Source organism: Salmo trutta, chromosome 14 (assembly GCF_901001165.1).
Source record: "Salmo trutta chromosome 14, fSalTru1.1, whole genome shotgun sequence".
Taxonomy (NCBI): Eukaryota; Metazoa; Chordata; class Actinopteri; order Salmoniformes; family Salmonidae; genus Salmo; species Salmo trutta.
The window spans coordinates 42,745,141-42,768,477 of NC_042970.1; the positions used below are offsets into that span (position 1 = coordinate 42,745,141).

Here is a 23,337-nt window from a genome sequence, read left to right on the forward strand (position 1 = left end):
CAGCCTCAATTTATTGGGGCATGGACTCTACAAGGTGTTGAAAGCGTTCCACAGGGATGTTGGCCCATGTTGACGCCATTGTTTCCCACAGATGTGTCAAGTTGGCTGGATGTCCTTTGGGTTGTGGACCATTCTTGATACACACAGGAATCTGTTGAGCGTGAAAAACCCAACAGTTTTGCAGTTCTTGACACAAAGTGGTGCGCCTGGCACCTATCTTTTGTCTTGCCCTTTCACCTTCTGGATTTCACACAATCCATGTCTCAATTGTCTCAAGGCTTAAAAATCCTTATTTAACCTGTCTCCTCCACTTCATCTACACTGATTGAAGTGGATTTAACAAGTGACATCAATAAGGTATCATAGCTTTCACCTGGATTCACCTGGTCAGTCTGTCATGGAAAGAGCATAATGTTCATAATGTTTTGTACACTCAGTGTATACTCTAACATACACTGATATACACTACACAACTGACACACACTCACAAGAGAACTCTGTTAATGTCCCACAGTCAGAAGACACTGATTGAATTGAACACAGACCCATGAAGAAAAGTCTCGTTTGTTATGCATCATTTCACATGACTCCAACTTGGTCCTCAGTTACTTGTAATTATAGCGTTTACATACAGCGAGGGAAAAAAGTATTTGATCCCCTGCTGATTTTGTACGTTTGCCCACTGACAAAGAAAGGATCAGTCTATAATTTTAATGGTAGGTTTATTTGAACAGTGAGAGACAGAATAACAACAAAAAAATGCATGTCAGAAATGTTATAAATTGATTTGCATTTTAATGAGGGAAATAAGTGTTTGACCCCCTCTCAATCAGAAAGATTTCTGGCTCCCAGGTGTCTTTTATACAGGTAATGAGCTGAGATTAGGAGCACACTCTTAAAGGGAGTGCTCCTAATCTCAGTTTGTTACCTGTATAAAAGACACCTGTCCACAGAAGCAATCAATCAATCAGATTCCAAACTCTCCACCATCGCCAAGACCAAAGAGCTCTCCAAGGATGTCAGGGACAAGATTTTAGACCTACACAAGGCTGGAATGGGCTACAAGACTATCGCCAAGCAGCTTGGTGAGAAGGTGACAACAGTTGGTGTGATTATTCGCAAATGGAAGAAACACAAAAGAACTGTCAATCTCCCTCGGCCTGGGGATCCATGCAAGATCTCACCACGTGGAGTTGCAATGATCATGAGAACGGTGAGGAATCAGCCCAGAACTACACGGGAGGATCTTGTCAATGATCTCAAGACAGCTGGGACCATAGTCACCAAGAAAACAATTGGTAACACACTACGCCGTGAAGGACTGAAATCCTGCAGCGCCCGCAAGGTCCCCCTGCTCAAGAAAGCACATATACATGCCCGTCTGAAGTTTGCCAATGAACATCTGAATGATTCAGAGGACAACTGGGTGAAAGTGTTGTGGTCAGATGAGACCAAAATGGAGGTCTTTGGCATCAACTCAACTCGCTGTGTTTGGAGGAGGAATGCTGCCTATGACCCCAAGAACACCATCCCCACCGTCAAACATGGAGGTGGAAACATTATGCTTTGGGGGGGTTTTTCTGCTAAGGGGACAGGACAACTTCACCGCATCAAAGGGACGATGGACGGGGCCATGTACCATCAAATCTTGGGTGAGAACCTCCTTCCCTCAGCCAGGGCATTGAAAATGGGTTGTGGATGGGTATTCCAGCATGACAATGACCCAAAAAAACACGGCCAAGGCAACAAAGGTGTGGCTCAAGAAGAAGCACATTAAGGTCCTGGAGTGGCCTAGCCAGTCTCCAGACCTTAATCCCATAGAAAATCTGTGGAGGGAGCTGAAGGTTCGAGTTGCCAAACGTCAGCCTCGAAACCTTAATGACTTGGAGAAGATCTGCAAAGAGGAGTGGGACAAAATCCCTCCTGAGATGTGTGCAAACCTGGTGGCCAACAAGAAACGTCTGAACTCTGTGATTGCCAACAAGGGTTTTGCCACCAAGTACTAAGTCATGTTTTGCAGAGGGGTCAAATACTTATTTCCCTCATTAAAATGCAAATCAATTGATAACATTTTTGACATGTGTTTTTCTGGATTGTTTTGTTGTTATTCTGTCTCTCACTGTTCAAATAAACCTACCATTAAAATTATAGACTGATCATTTCTTTGTCAGTGGGCAAACGTACAAAATCAGCAGGGGATCAAATACTTTTTTCCCTCACTGCACATAGGCCAATGGGGTTTCATAATGACTATCATCTACTCTGTTGTCCCATTGGCTGATCTCCTCTTCCTCTTCCTGTTAGCTACGAGGGCTTCTTCCTGTCATGCTCTCTGACCCATGGAGGGGCGGAACTTTGTGCCCCACAGCATACCAGCAAACAGCAGGTCAGCAAGTACCTGTTTCACCTGGTGGTCTGGGACCAGAGGTATGTACCCAAACACAGCTTGTTCCAACAGGCCTAGTAGACATTTTAACTAATCACAGCCAGGAACCTCAACCAACCTCACAGCCTATTAAAACAGGCCTTACAGACACCCAACCAATCTTTTAAAGGAGATTAGTTACAACTCACAAATAAAAACATACTGTAAACGGTTTACATCTGCTTCAATAAGCTTGCGCGCTTAGTTACAATTTGTGGGTTGTAACTAATCTCCTTTAAAAGAGATGTGAAGGTAGCTATGCAGCAGCATCCGGTGGCTATTTTCTGATCTCTCCACCTCTACCTCATGTCCTTAATGCATTGTCCCTGGGGCTATTTTCGAAGACACTGTTGTTGGGATCTTTTTTTAGCGTCTATTGTAAGGATATTTTTAATCCTCCGGTATCCGGGTGGATTTTAGTGTCCTGGTGGATTATCAACCCTGAGTAGACCTAGTGGTGCCGAAATCTCCAGATGTGACAACAGCAGTGCAAAGCCTTCACTCTAAAAAAAAAAAAAAAAACACTTCCCGAGAAGATTGCTTGACCGTGTCCGGCTTGATGGAGCCACTTAAGATAAGATGGAATAAACACGAATAGGCCATGTTTAGGGTTGCAAAATTCCGGGAACTTTCAATAAAAGTTACAACCAACAAACCAAGAGCTGTTTGAACAATCCTCCACCCGCTATTTGGGGAAAACCTATTGAAAGTTCCTGGAATTTTGCAACCCTAGCCATGTTTAATTCTGTCCGGAGTGCTTTGGACAGGGAGTCCAGCGATCTACAGCTTTGTAAGGTAGCCTTCCTCAAACAGCTCTTGGTTTGTTGGTTGTATAAAAGTCCTGAAAGTAAACTGTTAAGCAGGACATCTTTTCGTGAGAGGCTTTTATGAGGCACCCATCCATAATGTAGCCTACAGTCTGGCCGCATAACTGAAAAGGTTTTCTTAGTTAGCGACGCATGCTAATAGAGCCCCCATTGGTAATGGTGTGTGTTTTATAACACGGCTATTTTTTGTTAGCAAGACGCTAGCTCCTTTCATGCTAACTAGTCTTTTGAAGTTTTAGAATTCCAACAGAGTTCTTAATGTGTTCTTCTCTTTCATGTTGAAAGCACACGAGTCCCATGTGGATGACACAGGGCTAAATATAATAGATGGATCATTTACTGTTGACTAACAGTTACAATGGCACTCCGAGACTACTCTCTTGTAGTAAAATTTGAATTTACTTTATACTGCATTTCACAAGGACTCAAGTACAACTCTCTCTCTCACAACCCCCCACCCTCTTTCCTTTTCAATTCCTCTCTGCCCCTTATATCCTTCTTTACCCTCCTCTCCCATTGCATCTCCCCCCCCCCCCAGGGTGTGTTTCCCAGTGCAGATTAACCAGTTGCCAAGGGAGACCCAGCTGACGGTGACTCTGTATGCCAGCGCTCTGCCACCGCCTGGAGGTGCGGAGGAGAAGGGCAGCAAGCAGCGGCGGAGCATCGACTCTCTGGGCTGGGTCACCATGCCCCTCTTCAACTTCAGCCAGTGAGTAGCAGTTCAGGGGGCTCTGTATGTCTGTGCGTGCGTGTCGGTGGGATGACCGTCGTCCTGTGTCTCCCCCAGCGTCCTGACGTGTGGGAGGAAGCTACTGGGTCTGTGGCCTTCCACCCCAGGAAGTAACACTCGCTCCAGCTCCCCCAACTTCAGCCAGCCTGACAGCGTCATCCTGCAGGTAACTGGCCTAATCTCTCTCACACACACAGAAACGCGTACACACCGTTTCTCCTCCTCCTCGTCCTTCCTTCCTCTCTCTTATCTGCGCCAATTTGTTTTTCAGGGTGTAGTTCCATATTTATTATCCACTTTTTCACTCCCAATCTCTTTCTTTCTCTCCTATCCCTCTCTCTTTCGCTCCCTGTTACGGCTTACTGTACTGTATGGGGACTTAGAGAGGTTTTTGGCTGATCTGCTGCAATAAAACATCTACCTTAGCTCCTGGTCCAAAGAGCAATCTATAAAATACACACACACACACACACACACACACACACACACACCACACACACACACACCACACACACACACACTCACACACTCACTCACTCACTCACTCTCTCTCTACAGGTACAATACCAGTTATCCTGGGTGTGTAACATATGAACGTTTGATGTCTTTATGGCCTGTTTTAGAGCTGTGGAGCAGGAATGGTGTTAAGGGGATTTTCAGATGAACAAAAGAGATGAGCATCCGCAGATATAATCAATAATAAATCAATCTGGTTTAATACAAGTTGCAACAGGGAGACACCTCCAGAACAGAAGCAGAGAAAATGTCACAGTATATACACAGCATCAGGAAATCAAAACAACTTTGTCAGCCGCTAAAGAATCACGGTGTTCCACAGAACACAACAACAATCTGTCCTTGGTCTTTGGACCTCAATCCCTATAAACAGATAGAACTTTAATATACAGCAGCGAGTCTAGTGACCATCACCCCGCACAACCAGAACACTTGAGATCATGTGTATTACTGAAAGGGGAAACATATCTCCTAATCACTGTCTGCATGTACCTATCTACCTCAAAACCATCTGAATGGAGAAATACATTTCAATTCACTTAGAATGTATTTTTTGCCATTCTAGAGTCATGTACTACTCATAAAACATATTTAGAACTTGTATTTTTCAGAAACGTAAAATACTGTTAAAAATAAGAACAATATAGTGATACGACGCAGTATTTTGGCCATACCGCCCAGCCCTGTGTGTTACACATACACACAGATGTGGACGTTTACACTCACACAGAAGCACATGCACGCACGCACACACACACATGCGTGCGAGCTGCTGCTGCTTGCAGAAGGGACCTGAAAGTAGGTCAGATAGCTCTGCTCTGGCCAACAAAACTCGCCCTTCGTATTAGACTCTCTATACCCTCCCTTTTGACACACACACATCCTCTTTTCTCTCTATCGCTCTCTCTGTCACGCACGCACACGCACACACACACACACACACACACACACAGTGTTTCCTCTCAGCAGTATTGTAGTGTAAACTCAGTCCCTCCTGCAGTGCCAACCCAGTGTGTCACAGTGCCAACTGGCTCGTGGCTCTGGTGCCCGATGGCTTTTTGTCTCCGTGCAGTGGCCTGTGTTCAAATGAGATGCGTGTGTGTTGTTGCAATCAGTCTCCTCATTAGCGTGGCGACATCGTTTGAGGCTTCGTTCTTCATCACTGACGGCAGAACACATGCTTACGCACACATACGAACGTCGCACAAGACACGTCTGGGGCCTGGCGTCCATCTGTCTCTCGTTAACCCGAATGTAACCCCCCCACGCACACGTGCACACACACATACACACGTGCACACCGTCGAACATTACCCTCTGACTTTTTTCTCTTAGTTGTTTTTTTTTTTTACATTCCTCTCTTCTTCTGTTTAGGCCTCTGTCTTTCTTCCTCAAACTCTTTCCCCCATTGGCCTGCCATGAGTTTCAGTCTTGTGTTGCTCTCTTGACTTTTCTTATTTTTCTTTTTTTCTCTCTCCTACTTTCCTTGGGTGAATTCCTCCCATCATTCTGTTCCTCTCCTCTCCCCCCCATCTCTTCCACCTCTTCATCTAGCCATTACCTTGTCCATCTGCTCTGTAACAGTCAGGTCAGAAGTCTATTTCTACTCGGTACCTTCGGAAAGTATTCAGACCCCTTGACTTTTTCCACATTTTGTTACTTTACAACATTATTCAAAAATGGATGAAACTGGGAGTCGGGAAGCAAGTTCAGGGTGTGACTCGTTTCATGAATAAATGAAAACATAATACAAAACAAGAAACACGAACAACGCACAGGCATGAAACAGAAACAATGACACCTGGTGAAGGAACCAAAGGGAGTGACAAATATAGGGCGGGTAATCAAGGAGGTGATGGAGTCCGGGTGAGTGTCATAATGCGCTGATGCGCGTAACGATGGTGACAGGTGTGTGCCATAACGAGCAGCCTGGTGACCGAGAGGCCGGAGAGGGACATAAACAAAAAAAATCCTCAGTAATCTGCACACAAGACCCCATAATGACAAAGCGAAGACAGGTTTTTAGAATTGTTTGCACATTTTATACAAATAAAAAACAGAAATACCTTGTTTACATAAGTAGTCAGACCCTTTACTGTAAGACTAAATTCAGCTTGGATGCATCCTGTTTCTATAGATCATCCTTGAGATGTTTCTGCAACTTGATTGGAGTCCACCTGTGGTAAATTAAATTGATTGGACATGATTTGGAAAGGCACACACCTGTCTATATAAGGTCCCACGGTTGACAGTGTCAGAGCAAAAAACCAAGCCATAAGGTCGAAGGAATTGTCTGTAGAGCTCTGAGACAGGATTGTGTCATGGCACAGATCTGGGGAAGTGTACCAAAACAGTTCTGCAGCATTGAAGGTCCCCAACAACACATTGGCCTCCATCATTCTTAAATGGAAGAAGTTTGGAACCACCAAGAGTCCTCCTAGAGCTGGCCGCCCAGCCAAACTGAGTAATCAGGGAGGTGACCAAGAACCCGATGGTCACTCTGACAGAGCTCTAGAGTCTCTCTGTGAAGATGGGAGAACCTTCCAGAAAAACAACCATCGCTGCAGCCCTCCACCAATCAGGCCTTTATGGTAGAGTGGCCAGACGGAAGCCACTCCTCAGTAAAAGGCACATGACAGCCTGCTTGGAGTTTGCCAAAAGGCACATAAAGACTCTCAAACCATGAGAAACAAGATTCACTAGTCTGATGAAAAGAAGGTTGAACTCTTTGGCCTGACAGCCAAGCGTCACGTCTGGAGGAAACCTGGCACCATCCCTACGGTGAAGCATGGTGATGGCAGCATCATGCTGTAGAAATGTTTTTCAGCTGCAGGGTCTGGGAGACTAGTCAGGATTGAGTCAAAGATTAACAGAGCAAAGTACAGAGAGATCCTTCATGAAAACCTGCACCAGAGCACTCAGGATCTCAGACTGGGGCGAAGGTTCCCCTTCCAAGAGGACAACGACCCTAAGCACACAGCCAAGACAACGCAGGAGTGGCTTCGGGACAAGTCTCTGAATGTCCTTGAGTAGCCCAGCCAGAGCCTGGACTTGAACCCGATCGAATATCTCAGAAGAGACCTGGAAATAGCTGTGTAGCAACGCTCCCCATCCAACCTGACAAAGCTTGAGAGGATTTGCAAAGAATGGGAGAAACTCCCCAAATACAGGTGTGCCAAGTTTGTAGCGTCACACCCAAGAAGACTGGAGGCTGTAATCATTGCAAAAGGAGCTTCAACAAAGTACTTAGTTAAGGGTCTGAATACTTATGTAAATGTGATATATTTGTTTTTTTATTTTGAATAAATTAGGAAACATTTCTAAAAACCTGTTTTTGCTTTGTCATCATGGGGTACTGTGTCTAGATTGATGATTTTCTTTAAAGAATAAGGCTGTAACGTAACAAAATTTGGAAAAAGCAAGGGGTCTGAATACATTCCGAAGGTACTGTATCTTGTTTAGATTAAGCTGTAAGAGATATAACGATTTAAATCAAACCATATCGATGTTTATTTATTTGAGGGACATTTCCCTCCTCACAACACTTCATGAACCATCTTAATGTTGTTGTTAGTGTGACGCCTAACCTCTGACCTCTTCCTGTAGGTGGACTTTCCCACGTCGTCGTTTGAGGTGCGCTTTAGCACCCCCCCTCCCGCAGAGTTCAGTCCCCAGTATGACTTCTCCAGACTGGACCAGCACAGCCAGAGACAACTGCAGGATGTACTGCACAAGAAATCACTCTTCTGGTGAGACTAATACACTGTCAGTCAGTCTCTCTCTCTCTCTCTCTCTCTCACACATGCTACCTTTCTGCTCACTCACTCCATGGAATGACAGAACAGCCCTGATAGACTGACATACATTATTACCACGTCATTATAATGTCACTGCTACACTGCATTAGAGAGTATCGTATGTTCTTGTGCTAGTGTTCAAACCCAACAGCTGTAGACGTTATTGAGGGGCGTTAATAGGTTAGTAGTAGCCTGAAATCCAGAACCTGTTTTGCTGACATTCCACTCCATGTCGTCCGTGTCGTGCTAAACATGGCAAGGAGTGGAACGATATCTCAAACAGAATGGTACCCAGGCTAGGTTAGTAGTGGACAGAGCAGGAAGACAGACAGGAGATGCAATGCTGCTTTTAAGTATGTGAACCCTACAGGGCTGGTCATTATTTTGCTCTAAAATATTAAAATTAACATAGAAAATCCTTATCTAAACCTCAAATTGTAATAAAGATATTCCAAGTAAATGACAGAAACCAAAAAATATGATATTTTCGTTGTTTATTTAACAAAAGTGGTTTATTTACAGATACTCAGATTTGATGAGTGCAAAAATGTGTTAACCCCTTCAGTCAATAGCTTGTGGCACCTCCATTAGCAGTGATAACTTGGAGTAAACATCTCCTATAGCCAGTAATCCGTCTCTAACATCTGTTTTGAGGGATTTTTCCCCACTCCTCCTTACAGAACTCAGCCAATTGATTGAGGGTTGAGAGGTGTCTGGCATGAACTCCCCGCTGCAAGTCCTGCCCACAGTATCTCGATTGGATTTAGGTCAGGACTTTGACTTTGGCCAATCCAAAACACAAATCTTCTTTCTCCTGAGACATTCTTTGGTAGATTTGCTTGAATGCTTTGGGTCGTTGTCTTGTTGGAAGACCCATTTTCGGGCCCAGCTTTAGCTCCTTGACTGATGGCCTGACGTTCTGTTCAAGAATCTCCTGGTATACCTCAGAATTCATGGTTCCCTTAAATGATGTGGAGTCGTCCAGGTCCAGAGGAGGAAAAGCAGCCCCAGACCTTGACATTCCCACCACCATCCTTGACTGTTGGGATAAGGTTCTTTTGTTGGTAGGCAGTGTTGGGTTTTCGCCAAACATAGCGGTGTTGATTGTGACCAAAAAGGTCAAACATTTCTAGATGTTATGTTTGGGTTGGCTTTTACCTGATTTATTACTGGGGATATTTTGGAAGGGCGTCCACTTCGAGGCCAAGTTGCTGCCATGTTAAGTGCTCTCCATTTGTAAATGATTTGCCTCAAAGCTAAAATCTTTTTCAGATGATTTTATTGCCTTCCCCAGACTGATGTGCTCCGAGATCTCCTTTCCTCTCGGCATGGTGTGCTTTGCATTCACCTGGATGGGTAACACCAAACTGACCAGGTTTCTGATCTGTATTTATCAGAGTCCCGCCCAAACTCTTTACTAACGATCGCTCCTTTCATTGGGTCATTTGATACCCAATTATTTACCCACCTGATTCCAATCACCTACTTGATTTAACCAATGCAACTTGGGGCTCACTTATTTTTGCACCTGCACTAATTACTTTTTTATTTCATTTTTCTACTACACACATGATTTCCTTTTCCTTAACATATGGTATTGGTAAATATAAACCTGTAATGTCAGATCAAAAAGACTGGTTCTGATTAAATGAAGATTTCAATGTAAAAACTAAAAAAGAGCTAATTGCAGCAGGGGTCCACATACTTTCAAGCAGCACTGTATGGGCAGTGGGATGCACTGGGAATGGTATTGGGGGAGGGCTGATGAGGGAGGGAAGAGGGGGTCCAGTTGATGAGTGATGTCATAGCAGCAGCTGGTGGTGAATCCTGCCCAGATGATATTATACCCCCTCTCTCCTCCCCCTCTAGTCTCACCATCCCCCTCTCCTCTTTTGTCCCGTGTGCGTGTGTTTGCGTGCGTGCACCATTTACAAAAGAGATGAAAAGGTCACTGAATATTAATCAGACCGGTGATCTGAATTCCTAAGAGAGGTAGAAAGAAACGAGGAGTGTTTGGGGAGCTCCACTGGCCTTCTCTGAGGAGTGTGTCAACAACGTTTAACTCAATCCTCCCTGGATATAGAAGGGTGTGTGTCTGTCTGTTTGTATGTGTGTCTATTCAGCATATCTCAGTATAATGTTTAGCCCATTAGTGGTTGTCATAGTTTATGATATGTTTCCTGTTTGTTGTGAGAGAGATAAACAGAACAGTGTTTATCTTGGACCAGAGTGTGTTTTGTTTACTTCCAAGCAGGATCCCTTTTTCTGGGGCTTTGGACCGTGCCTTTGGATGGAAGGAAGGGAGATGTGCTCTTATCTTTGTCTGTGTCTGTGTCTCTGTCTGTTTGATGTTCACTTTGAGATAGGTCTCCCTCCCCTCTCTTTACCTCTAAATAACTGAGGCTTTTGGCTAGAATATACAATATGCACACATTCATGGTCAACAAATGACCATTCATGGTCAGGATAAGTTTAATATTACATGGCAACTACCAGCAGATGAAGAAGAGCGGATATTTCAGCGTTGACAAATTATTATTTAAAGAACATTCTCTTAAGGTACAGTGTTTCCAAACAAGTGTACTGGCTTCAGTGCCATCCAGTATCAGGCTCCAAGCAGGAAGTAGATTAGAGGAGCTCATCCAATAGCAACAACTGTTGTCCAGCTGGATCATCCAATCCCAACAATGACACAGTATATTCAGCCAATGGCAACAACCGTACCAAGGAGAACTCATCATACGTTAACAGCCCTCTGCCCTGTGTGTGTCTGCTAGAGCAGTTAGAGAAACCTGTGTGTGTTGATTTAAGCAGAGATTCAAACAAACATGGATTAACGTGTGTGTTGCGTGTGTGTGTGTGATGAGATTGAATGTACTCACTGACCTTTTAGTTGACAGTTGACATTTTCACGGTTTCTCCACGAGGTACATCTACTGTTTATTCTCCCTTCTCCCAGTCACTTTATCTGTCTTTATCGTTCTTCCTCTACCTTTTGTCTCTCCTCTACTCCCTCTCTCCACCTGTCCCCCTCTCCCTTACACACCCGCTCCGATCAGTCTCTTTTAGTCTTTGTTTCATGCCTGTTTCAAATTCAGCTTGATAGTTTTTTTCATTGGTGTAACCGCGTTTCGAATGAGGGTGGCCAAAGCAAGGAGAAACAGAGTAATGTTATCATGAAGACAGAACAAAGACATCATTGATACGTGTTGGCCACATTTATACAAAGGTAATCTATCTTTTCTTTTAATTTTTTACAGTGGAGAATGGCCATCTAATGCTGCAGTAAACAACACCACACTCTCTTTCCCTCTTTCTTTTCCTTTCATTGTGAGAAAGTATTCCAAGTATGCATTATTTGACTCCCTCTTCCCCTCTTTAACCCCTCCCCCTCTCCACATCCCCCTCTCCTTCTCTCACTCTCAAGCTAAGTATGCATGTAAGGTGTTTATATTTCTCCTCGCTCTCTCCCCTCTATCTGTCCAGGTTGACTCCAGAGGACAAGCGTCTGTTGTGGGAGAAGCGTTCGTTCTGCCAGTCAGAGAGTGGTGCTCTGCCCCTGGTGCTGGCTAGTGCCCCCCGCTGGGAGTGGGCATGTCTGTCAGACATCTATGCCCTGCTCCGCCAGTGGGCATGTCTCAACCACCACGACGCACTGGGCCTTCTGCATGCCACGTAAGGGGACTGTGTGTGCGTGCGTGTGTGTGGTTGCCAGGCAATGGTTTCTGGGGCAACACTCGCCAGGGAAATAGCCACCTTGGCAACAGTCAGCAGGCAACGGTCACCAGAAGGCCTGCGGTCGCCATTCGACCTTGTCATGTTGTGTTAGGACTGTGTAAACAACAGACACATTGGCAGTTTGGGGACATGGTCAGAGACGGGAGTGGACCAGACTGGCTTAGAATCCTGTTCTGGAACATAAACACCATGAACTCACCTCAGCAGGGCAACATGCAAGGCATCACATGCATCACTCGCCTTTTAGAATTACAGTTAAAATATGAATGAGGATGTTAGCAATTTATGTTATTCTTCAATAACACAAACTCCGAAGCAAATCAGGGGGGAGAAAAATAGGTTTAGGTCTTTTTAGAAAACAAAAAAAAGCATGAAAAAAAATAGACAGAATATAAACATTAGCAGTAAGCATAAAATCGTTCACATTAAACACCTTGCATTCCTATAAAACACAACGGACAAACAAATGGATACACATCCAGGAGTCTCAGGCCTCCTCCAGCACCTGTCTGCAGAACTAGGTACTCTCGCATGTTGATACGCAACATTCTTACCCAAATTAGTACCAATATTTGTCTTATACCAGTTAACATCTCTCCATATACCCAACATTTCACTCTGGTTTAAAGGAATAGCCCCTAATGGAATACCTGCCCTTCATGTGAATGGTTCGTACGTACAAACCCAACAATTACTTTGATTGACTACTGTGGCATAGTGTAGAGAGAGAGAGCTAGAAACGTATCGACGCCCGAGTGTCCCTCATCCATCGCTGTGTTAGAAATGGAAACACAACCCACATCCTGTATTAGGAGGAAACTCACAAGGAAAATAATTTCAAATGTCTTTCACTTGTCTGCAAGACAACAATATTCAATCGTCCTATTGTCAAGGTAATCATTCACCAAGTCCTTTAGAAGTGACCAGCTCTTCCACACTGGTATCAGTCCCACATAGATAACTATTAGAAATGATGTTCTGACAGTCTGCCGGTAGTGAGGAATTCTTCTTCCGTTCCACTGGCTGCACTTCACCGGTGATCTTGTATAGTTTCAGGTACAGTCAAGAGATATTGCTGCAGCCTCAGACGGTAGATTCTCATAACCTGTAACGAAGGAAACAAAAAAGTGAAAAGTGAAGGTTCCAAGAGAAATGAATATTTCACCTAGATTTCCCTAAGTCAGCATGTCCTGATTTTCAGGAAAAAGTTGGACCTTTCACCTAGATATCCCTAATGTGATGACTGCGGTATACAACGTAGAAGTTTATCAGGTTCTGATCGTCTTACTATGCTTCTTCATCTGTGATTGGCTCCTGACTGCTAATCAATCAGTTCTTTATTCTCCAGGCTCCGCTTTGTCATCGAAATGGACAACCTTGCAATGAATGACATGTATCCATCGTGATTTTCCCTGGACTTTTACTGCTGACCTTGATAAGGACCTTCCCATTTTGGCCCTAATGCCTCTGTCACATATTTTTTTTTACCATCACCCACTGTCCTGGCACTACGTCATGTCCCCCCTCGGGAGTTATTCCCCATTAGAGTATGCAATAGTTAAGCATTGTGTCACTCAAAAAGTGTACTTCTGCTATTCTCAAATCTAACGTGCCTGGTATTATCACATTGTCCATTGTAGTACCGACCCATCCTACCTTCCTCACACCCTCCTCCATAATGCTTGAACCGTCTATGTATAAGATAAACTCTGGGTTTTCCAACGAGTGACGCTATAAACCCATCAGAGAGCGGATCCAAAACCAACTCACAACCGTCGTGTTCAAGTAATGTGGTATCTGGAGGAAGCATCAGAGTAGCTGGATTACATGGTGTCTTTTCAACTATATCCATGTCCCATAGATCTTTAATCACTACTTTAGTAGCGTCCATAGCTTCCTTGCTAATGGGATATTGTTTTGTGCAAGGTAGTGCAACACCTGTCAAGCACACTGATTCCAAAGTTCCACACTCATTTTTCTTCGTGGTCCAAATAGTATTGTTCTGAACTGTAGAACCTGCATCAACCTTCATTGGACCAATAGAAATTGATAATGGTTTGGTTTGTTTCATATCTGTCTTTGTCTCCCCCCCCCCACTCCTGTTGCTCTCATCTTCTTGCCTGTGTACTGAGGACATATCATATATGTTTTGCATAAGATATGGGCAATACAGTGACTTCAGCACCCGTATCTACAAAATAATCTACTGCAAAGTTGTTAACAATCATGTTCACATATATTCCATCCGATTTCATATGTACACCAGCTGAGATGGGACGTAAGAGGGAGTCTATTAGTTTACCTCCACAGCATCCAGCAAACTCTGCTGCTGAGCCGGAGAGAGCTTCTTACATTTCTGCAACAACATTGTGTCGTTAGGGCTGTCGTCCTGATTCCATTTTCCCTTAGATGGACCCGTCTTCTCCTGGCCACTTCTCATAAAATCACGTTTTCTTTTCCCGACATTCTCGTTGCCAGTGACCAGAAATCCCGCAGTAATAACATACACCAGGTTTCTCTTCTACTGAACGAATAATGTTGTTGGTTTCACTCAGAACCTGCACAAGTCTGATACCCACGTCTCGTGGATGCTTAAACGTTTTTGACCATTCATCCAACTGTTTTGGAGATGCTGATTTATGTGTGATTACTGTCTCTAGAGGTTTGGCTTTACTCCCTTTTACAGCCTGTGTTCTGGTTGGCCTAAGACATCGTTCGTCACCGCTGTCAGAATCTGTTGACTCAATGCCTGGCAGTGCAGACCAGATGCTTGAAACCTGATCTGCCTTATACAACTCAATGTGAGGATAGATAGATTGATTGGACAACAGAGAGGTCACAGGTCAGGGTCACGTCTGATTTTTTTCACCTGTGTCTCCTGCTGCAATAGGGAATTTCTCCTTTTAAGGTCTTTATTTGTTCACCAAGAGCTTTCAAACGATCCTTTTCTCTCTGCAATGTCATAATATTCCAAAGTTGTATAATATATATCTCTATGTTTATATATTTATTTAGCCCCAAAATATATATATTTATATAACCCCTTTTGAGGACTCAAACCTCTTCTAGAACACAAATTGTTTCTGTAGGGCCTGGCTACCCATAACTTATGTTCACCACTAAGAGCTTGTTGAAAACGTACATTAACCACACACGTGTGAAAATTGATACTTCACTAGCAACTCACTTCTATGCAACAAGAAGGTTTCACAAAAACAGAGGCCTCAAACCTTTTAATAGAGTAAGGACTCCAACATTTTAATATAGTAAGGACTCCAATCTTTTAATAGAGTAAGGACTCCAACCTTTTAATAGAGTAACAAAGGACTAAATTCTGTAATAAAACAATGGACTTGAACGCTTATACATCACAGATACATATCACTCATTGCATGCACTATTTTAACCTGATTTGGTTATTTTTTAAATGATATTGGTCTATACTCACCCAGCAATTCTGCCATCAATCAGGAGATTAAGAGTTGACTCCCCAAAGTGGGTTGTGCGCAGCATTCTCTCTTTATTCTGGATCAACACACAGTTGATACATTTTTCTGGTTGTTGTTGTTCAGACCAAATCATCCGGGTCACGGCACCAAGTGTTAGCAATTGATGCAATTCTTCAATAACACAAACTCCAAAGCAAATCAGGGGGAGAAAAATAGATTTATTTTAGAAGGACAAATCATAGATGTTATGCTGGGAGATAGCTGTTCAGTCTCCCCTGTCCTCAGCTTTTTTCCACCAAACAAAGAAACAGGATGCCACTTATAACCCCCCCACCCTAGCCTGGGGTTGACCAATCAGAAGTCCTTGCAGTACAACTGGACCAATGGCCAAATAACAAGTATCCTGCCCCAGACTCAATGTACAGAACGTAGCACACGTAGCTCTGAGTTCAGGAGTGACAATCCACAGATTCTAAACAGATGTTGAACTGAAACCCAACTCCTATTTACATTGACAATTCCCTATTGATTGTTAATTCTTGTACTCTCATCCTCTGCGTTGTGTATTTATCTTCAAAGTATTCTTATAAGGATAAGTCCATGCGTTTGTTTGACCTCTCAATGTAACAATGTAATAATTGAATGCATAATGGATTCAAATGTCTGTCAGCTTCCCTGACCAGGAGCTGAGGCGTACTGCAGTACAGTGGATGGACTCCATCTCTGACCCTGAGCTGCTGGACTTCCTGCCGCAGCTGGTGCAGGTAACACCTTTATAAATGCATTATGAATGTCTTACGAACACTTCACGAACACCTTAGCATAGGGGTATGTGGAGCTATATCAATATTTCTTACACCTATCCGTTGCATCTTTCTCTAACCATCTCTCTCGCTTTCTCTCAGGCTCTGAAATATGAGTGTTACCTGGATAGCCCGTTGGTACGTTTCCTGCTACGGAGAGCCATAGGGGACATGCGCATCGCACACTACCTTTTCTGGTGAGACCTGTTCAGATATCAGCCATACACTCAGCCTTCTCTGTCACACACAACTTGATGTAGGCTCTCACAGACATATATACACATGTATACATGACACATGCAGTGCGTTCAGAAAGTATTCACACCCCTTGACTTTTTCCAAATTTTTGTTTAAAATTGATTAAATTGAGATTGTGTATCACTGACCTACACACAATACCCCATAATGTCAGTGGAATTTTGTTTCTAGAAATCTTTTCAAATGAATAAAAAATGAAAAGCTGAAATGGCTTGAGTCAATAAGTATTCAACCCCTTTGTTATGGCAAGCCTAAATAAGTTCAGGAGTAAAAATGTGTTTAATAAGTTGCATGGACTCACTCTTTGTACAATAATGTTGAACATGATTTTTGAATGACTACCTCATCTCTGTACCCCACACATACAATTATCTGCAAGGTCTCTCAGTCGAGTAGTGAATTGCTAACACAGATTCATCCACAAACACCAGGCAGGTTTTCCAATGCCTCACAAAGAAGGGCACCGATTGGTAGATGGGTAAAAATAAAATAAGCAGACATTGACTATTTGAGTATGGTGAAGTTATTAATTACACTTTGATGCTGTATCAATACACCCAGTAACTACAAAGATTCAGGCGTCCTTCCTAACTCAGTTGCCGGAGAGGAAGGAATCCGCTCAGGGATTTCACCATAAGGCCTATGGTGACTTTAAAACAGTTTCAGAATTGAATGGCTGTGATAGGAGAAAACTGAGGATAGATTAACAACTTTTTAGTTACTCTACAATACTAACCTAATTGACAGAGTAAAAAGAAGGAAGCCTGTACAGAATACAAATATTATAATATTGTAAAATATTTGGCAAAGCGATTAACTTTTTATCCTGAATACAAAGTGTTATGTTTGGGGCAAATCCAATACAACACATTACTGTCACGAGTGCTGTCTTCAAATTCCCCGTCATAAATTAGCCAAGGCGCAGCGTGCCGGTAGTTCCACATATTTTATTTGTGAACTTGAACAAAAACAATAAACAGGTGAAACTGAAACAAAAGTGACGTTCTGGGGCTGCTCACACACAGCTGCACAAAAACAAGATCCCACAAAAACACAGGGAAAAACAGGCTGCCTAAGTATGGCTTCCAATCAGAGACAACGATAGACAGCTGCCTCTGATTGGAAACCATACCCGGCCAAAACATAGAAAACAAAACATAGAATGCCCACCCACCTATCACACCTTGACCTAACTAAACAGAGAAAACACAGCTCTCCTAGGTCAGAGCGTGACAGTACCCCCCCCCCCCCCAAAGGTGCGGACTCCTGGCCGCAAACCTGAACCTATTGGGGAGGGTATAATTGGCGGCGGCTCTGGTTCCGGGCGTAGCACCCCCCCCCCCCGCCCACTGATTCCCCCGCTTCTGTGTGTCCGGAGGAACCAGACCGTGGATCATCGCCGGAGGCTCTGGAACGCCAACCGCCGCTGAAGACTCTGGACTGTAGACTGCCGTTGAAGACTCTGGGCTGCAGACTACCAGTGAAGGCTCCAGACTGGGAAGCGTTGCTGGAGGCTCCAGACTGGGGAACGTCGCTGGAGGCTCCGTACTGATGAGCGTCGCTGGAGGCTCCGTACTGATGAGCGTCGCTGGAGGCTCCATACTGATGAGCGTCGCTGGAGGCTCCGTACTGATGAGCGTCGCTGGAGGCTCCATACTGGGGAGCGTCGCTGGAGGCTCCGGACTGGGGAGCGTCGCTGGAGGCTCCGGACTGGGGAGCGTCGCTGGAGGCTCCGGACTGGGGAGCGTCGCTGGAGGCTCCGGACTGGGGAGCGTCGCTGGAGGCTCTGGACTGAGGAGCGTCACTGGAGGCTCCGGACTGAGGAGCGTCGCCGGAGGCTCCGGACTGAGGAGCGTCGCCGGAGGCTCTGGACTGTGAAGCGTCATTATAGGTTCCGGACTAGGGACCGTTGCTGCAGGCTCCATGCCATGGATCATCTCTACAGGTTCCGTGTCATGGATCATCTATGGAGGCTTCGTGCCATGGATCATCTCTACAGATGCCGGGCCATGGATTATCCCTACAGGCTTCGTGCCATGGATTATCCCTACAGGCTCTGGGCCATGGATTACCTCTACAGGCTTCGTGCCATGGAACATCCCTACAGGCTCCAGGCCATGGATCATCACTAGAGGCTTCGGACCATCGATTATCACTGGAGGCTTTATTCGTGGAGCTGGAACAGGTGTCACTGGACTGGGGAGACGCACTGAGGACCGAGTGCTCAAAGCAGGCACCGGCCGTACTGGGCTATGGAGGCGTACTGGAGGAAGAGTACGAGGAGCAGGCACCGGCCGTACTGGGCTATGGAGGCGTACTGGAGGAAGAGTACGAGGAGCAGGCACAGGACGTACTGGGCTATGGTGGCGCACTGGAGGGAGAGTGCGCCGAGCAGGCACAGGACGTACTGGGCTCTGGAGGCGCACTGGAGGGCAGGAATGCTGAGTGGACATACTCCAAGCTGGCTGAGTGCCAACCTTAGCACGACAACGGTGAGGAGCTTGCACCGAGCGCACCGGGCTGTGAGTGCGCATGGGCGACTCACATGGGCGACTGGGGAGTATTTCAGGATAAAAAATAAATGAATGGAGCTAAACACATGCAAAACCCTAGAGGAAAACCTGGTTCAGTCTGCTTTCCACCAGACACTGGGAGATTAATTCACCTTTCAGCAGAACAATAACCTAAAACACAAGGCCAAATCTACATGGGAGTTGCTTACCAAGAAGTCAGTGTATGCTGTGGAGTTACAGTTTTGATTTAAATCTGATTGAAGGTATATGGCACGACCTGAAAAAGGTTGTCTTGCAATGATAAACAACCAATTTGACAGAGCTTGAATACTTTTGATGAACAATCCAGGTGTGGAAAGCTCATCAGAGATTTATCCCCCAAAATATATTTTAATCCCAGTTTGTAAAACAATGTGGAAAAAGTCAAGGGGTGTTAATACTTGCTGAAGGCACTGTATGAAAATTAGATATTTCTATATTTCATTTTCAATAACTGTGCAAACATTTCCAAAAACATGTATTCACTTTGTCGTTATGGGGTATTGTGTAGATGTGTGAGAAAAGAAATAAAGAATCAATTTTGAATTCAGGCTGTAATGTGGAATAAGTCAAGTGGTATGAATACTTCCTGAAGGCACCTCTAATTCACATAGACTTCAGTCATTTCATGACTCACATTCGCTCACAGAAACACCCGCTTAATCATACAGTACTGCACTGGAGCCCATACATGACAATGCAGTAATGTACAATGATATCATTGACACTTTGTATGTATGTTTGTCCTGTTGAAGACATGTCGCCACCTGCTGGACAGTTTGGGAAATGCCAGAACAAACTTTAAAAATGACTTAACACAATAGCATCAGAACACAGAGTACACAATTTGATATATTTACACAATATACAGTACTGCACAATGGACCATAACAGTGAGTTGCAGTCCGTTTTAGAATGGGTGGCTAGTAATAAACTAGTCCTGACCATCTCTAAAACTAAGAGCATTGCATTTGGTACAAATCATTCCTTACGTTCAAGACATCAGCTGAATCTGATCATGAATAATGTGTGGCTGTTGAGCAAGTTGAGGAGACAAAATGATTTGGTGTTACCTTGGATTGTAAACTGTCATGGTCAAAACATATAGATTCAATGGTTTTAAAGATGGGGAGAGGTCTGTCCGTGATAAGGAGATGCTTTGCTTTCGTGACACCACACTCCACAAAACATGTCCTACAAGCTCTAGTTTTATCTTATCTTGATTATTGCTCAGTTATATGGTCAGGTGCTGCAAGAAGGACCTAGAAAAGACTGCAGTTGTCCCAGAACAGAGCTGCACATCTTACTCTTTACTGTAATCAGAGGGCTAATAATATGCATGCCAGTCTCTCTTGGCTAAAGGTAGAGGAGAGACTGACTGCATCATTTTTTTGATTTTATAAGAAACATTGTGTTAAATTCCAAATTGTTTGTAATGTCAACATATACACAGCACTGACAGACACCCTTACCCCCACCAGACATGTCACCAGGGGTCTTTTCACAGTCCCCAAATCTAAAACAAATTCAAGAGAACATGCAGTATTATTTAGAGCCATGATTGCATGGAACTCCCATCTCAGATTGCTCAAGTTAACAGCAAACCTGGTTTAAAAAAACAGGTGAAGCAACACCTCACGGCACCATGCCTCTCCCCTATTTGACCTAGATATTGTGTGTATGTACTGATATGTAGGCTATGTGTGACATTTGAAATGTATGTAGTTCTGTTCTTGAGCTGTTCTTGTCTATTAATGTTCTGTACTATGTCATGTTTCATGTTCTGTGTGAACCCCAGGAAGAGTAGCTGCTGCTATCACAACAGCTAATGGGGATCCTATTAAACTACTAATACCAAGTATGACCAATAGCCAGGTAGATATTGGCCCTGTTGGAGTACTTCAGAAATGCATTCTTCTTTCCTACATTACTTTAAGAATACAGACCTGAATTGTTTGAATTTGTGAAAATGATAGGGTAACATTACTTTTACCACCAGATCATTTCTAGATCTGTGCTTGCCTCAAGGAAAAAAGGAAGGATGGATACATTTCTAAAGTATTTGAACACGGCCATCGTTGTAAAACAGTTTCTTTACGTGTTTTGAACCTCTCTCTCACTCTCCCAGGTTGTTGAAGGACACTCTGCAGGACAGTCAGTTCAGTGGGAGGTACCAGCACCTGTTAGCAGGCCTGCTGTGCTGTGTGGGTCGGGGTCTCCGAGAGGAGTTTGACAGACAGTGCTGGCTGGTCACCATCCTGGCTAAAGTAGCCCAACGTGTCCGGGACGCCTCTCCCTCCAGCAGACAGGCCATCCTTCGGGAGGGACTGGAGGAGGTCAGGCAGTTCTTCTCAGTCAGTAGCAGCTGCCGTCTCCCCCTCAACCCTGGCATGCTGGTCAAAGCCATCAACATACAGGTGCGTGTTTTTTTTTTTTTTTTCATTTTTTATTTAACCTTTATTTTGACAGGGAGTCAATGCTGAGACCGAGGTCTCTTTCCCAGATGCACTGCAATACACATCAAAATACAATAAACACATTCAACTACACATTCATATACACAATAAAATGCACATTATTATACACGAAAAGCTAAACACAATCATCAAAAACGGACACGTTCTTCAGTTAAAAGGTCCCCTAACAGCTGTCTGAAATGCCCTAGAGGCACCAATTCCTCCCATTTTAAAGTGTATTGTAGATCATTCCACACATAAGGTGCAAGGAAATTAAAGGCTGATTTACCTAACTCTCTAAACACCAAAGGATTCTCCAGAGTTAACCAACCCTGTGAACGGGTTTGATAACTTGTCATTTTCAATCTTAACAGTGATGTTAGGTAAGTCGGAAGTTTGTGGAGCAGGGCTTTGTAAACAAAAAGAGCGCGACGATGTGACCTAGGTGACTTCAAAGACGTCCAGCCAACCTTTTGGTAAAGAATACAGTGATGAGTAATACAACTGTCCGTGATAAAACGAAGGGCGCTATGAAAATGTAGAGGCACATGCATTTTGATAAATTGTAGCACCATAATCAAGAACCGGTAGAAAGGTTGACTGCACAACCTGCTTCCTGCTAACTAGAGAGAGACAAGATCTGTTTCTGTAAAAAAAAGAGGAAAAAAAGCCCACTTTTTAAGTCTTAGTTTCTTAACAAGCTCAGTGATATGTTTTTTAAAACAATAAATCATTGTCTATCCAAATACCAAGGTGTTTGTATGCAAGGACTCGTTTGATTATAGAACCATCCGATGAGTAAAGAGGTAATCCATCCGAGACAATCTTACAAGAACTTGAAAACAACATGTATTTAGTTTTAAATCAGTAAGGGCTTCCTGCACAACTGCAAAATCGGACTGTAGCCTTGTCACAGACAGGTCAGCAGTCGGGGCAATTGCCTATGTAATAGTATCATCCGCATATAAATGACATTTAGAAATGTTAACAGATTAATAGCGTTTATATAAATACTGAAAAGAACAGGTCCTAGTATTGACTCCTGCGGAACACCTTTATGTACTTCAAGAAATTCAAGAAACCCCGTCAATCACAATGGCCTGAGGTCTGACACTAAGATAACAATGACCAGGCGTCAGAGCTCAGGCCTATCGACGACAACTTATTCAATGAAATAGCATGGTCAACAGTATCAAAAGCTTTTGACAGGACCACACGCAAAGCAGCACATTTCATTTTAGTGTCTAAAGCATTGACAAGATCATTAACAACTAAAATGGTTGCTGTAATAATGCTATGTCCAGGCCTGAACCCTGATTGGTTTACATAAAAAATACACTTCTCAGATAAAAAGAGCAAAGTTGTACATTTATCAAGGATTAGAGAATCTTAGCTGTACAAGGATGCCTTGAAATGGGGCGATAATTATTAAGATCACTACTATCCCCGCCCTTATGGAGTGGCAGCACAAGAGCTGATTTCCATACTTTTGGAATATTTCCTGATTACAATGTTAAATAGAAAATGAGGGTTATTGAGCCAACAATGATGGGCGCTGCACACGTAAGCAGACCGGGATCCAATTGGTCGCCCTTGTGGATTTCTTGTTGTCTATTGATAGCAAAGCATCCAAAACTTATTTTTCTGTAAATAGCCTAAAAGAAAAGCTTTGACTATCATTTCTCTGAACATTCTGCAAGTTACCCCTATCAGCATCCAGACCAATATCATTGTGAATAGGCTTCGAAGTTCCTTTCAAAGAGATAGCCCGCTGAAATAAAATGGT

The 23,337-nt window shown here is 43.8% G+C and overlaps 1 protein-coding gene across 1 annotated transcript in view; it reads left to right on the forward strand.

Moving 5' to 3' along the window:
* Nucleotides 1–23,337, forward strand: part of LOC115208124 (phosphatidylinositol 4-phosphate 3-kinase C2 domain-containing subunit beta-like) — a 65,277-nt gene that overhangs the window by 32,974 nt on the left and 8,966 nt on the right. The window contains exons 12-19 of the mRNA XM_029775942.1: nucleotides 2,305–2,427; nucleotides 3,791–3,961; nucleotides 4,040–4,148; nucleotides 8,105–8,247; nucleotides 11,782–11,970; nucleotides 16,153–16,246; nucleotides 16,388–16,482; nucleotides 21,224–21,512. Coding sequence (XP_029631802.1) covers nucleotides 2,305–2,427; nucleotides 3,791–3,961; nucleotides 4,040–4,148; nucleotides 8,105–8,247; nucleotides 11,782–11,970; nucleotides 16,153–16,246; nucleotides 16,388–16,482; nucleotides 21,224–21,512 — 1,213 coding nt within the window. The remainder of the gene's footprint in view (nucleotides 1–2,304; nucleotides 2,428–3,790; nucleotides 3,962–4,039; nucleotides 4,149–8,104; nucleotides 8,248–11,781; nucleotides 11,971–16,152; nucleotides 16,247–16,387; nucleotides 16,483–21,223; nucleotides 21,513–23,337) is intronic.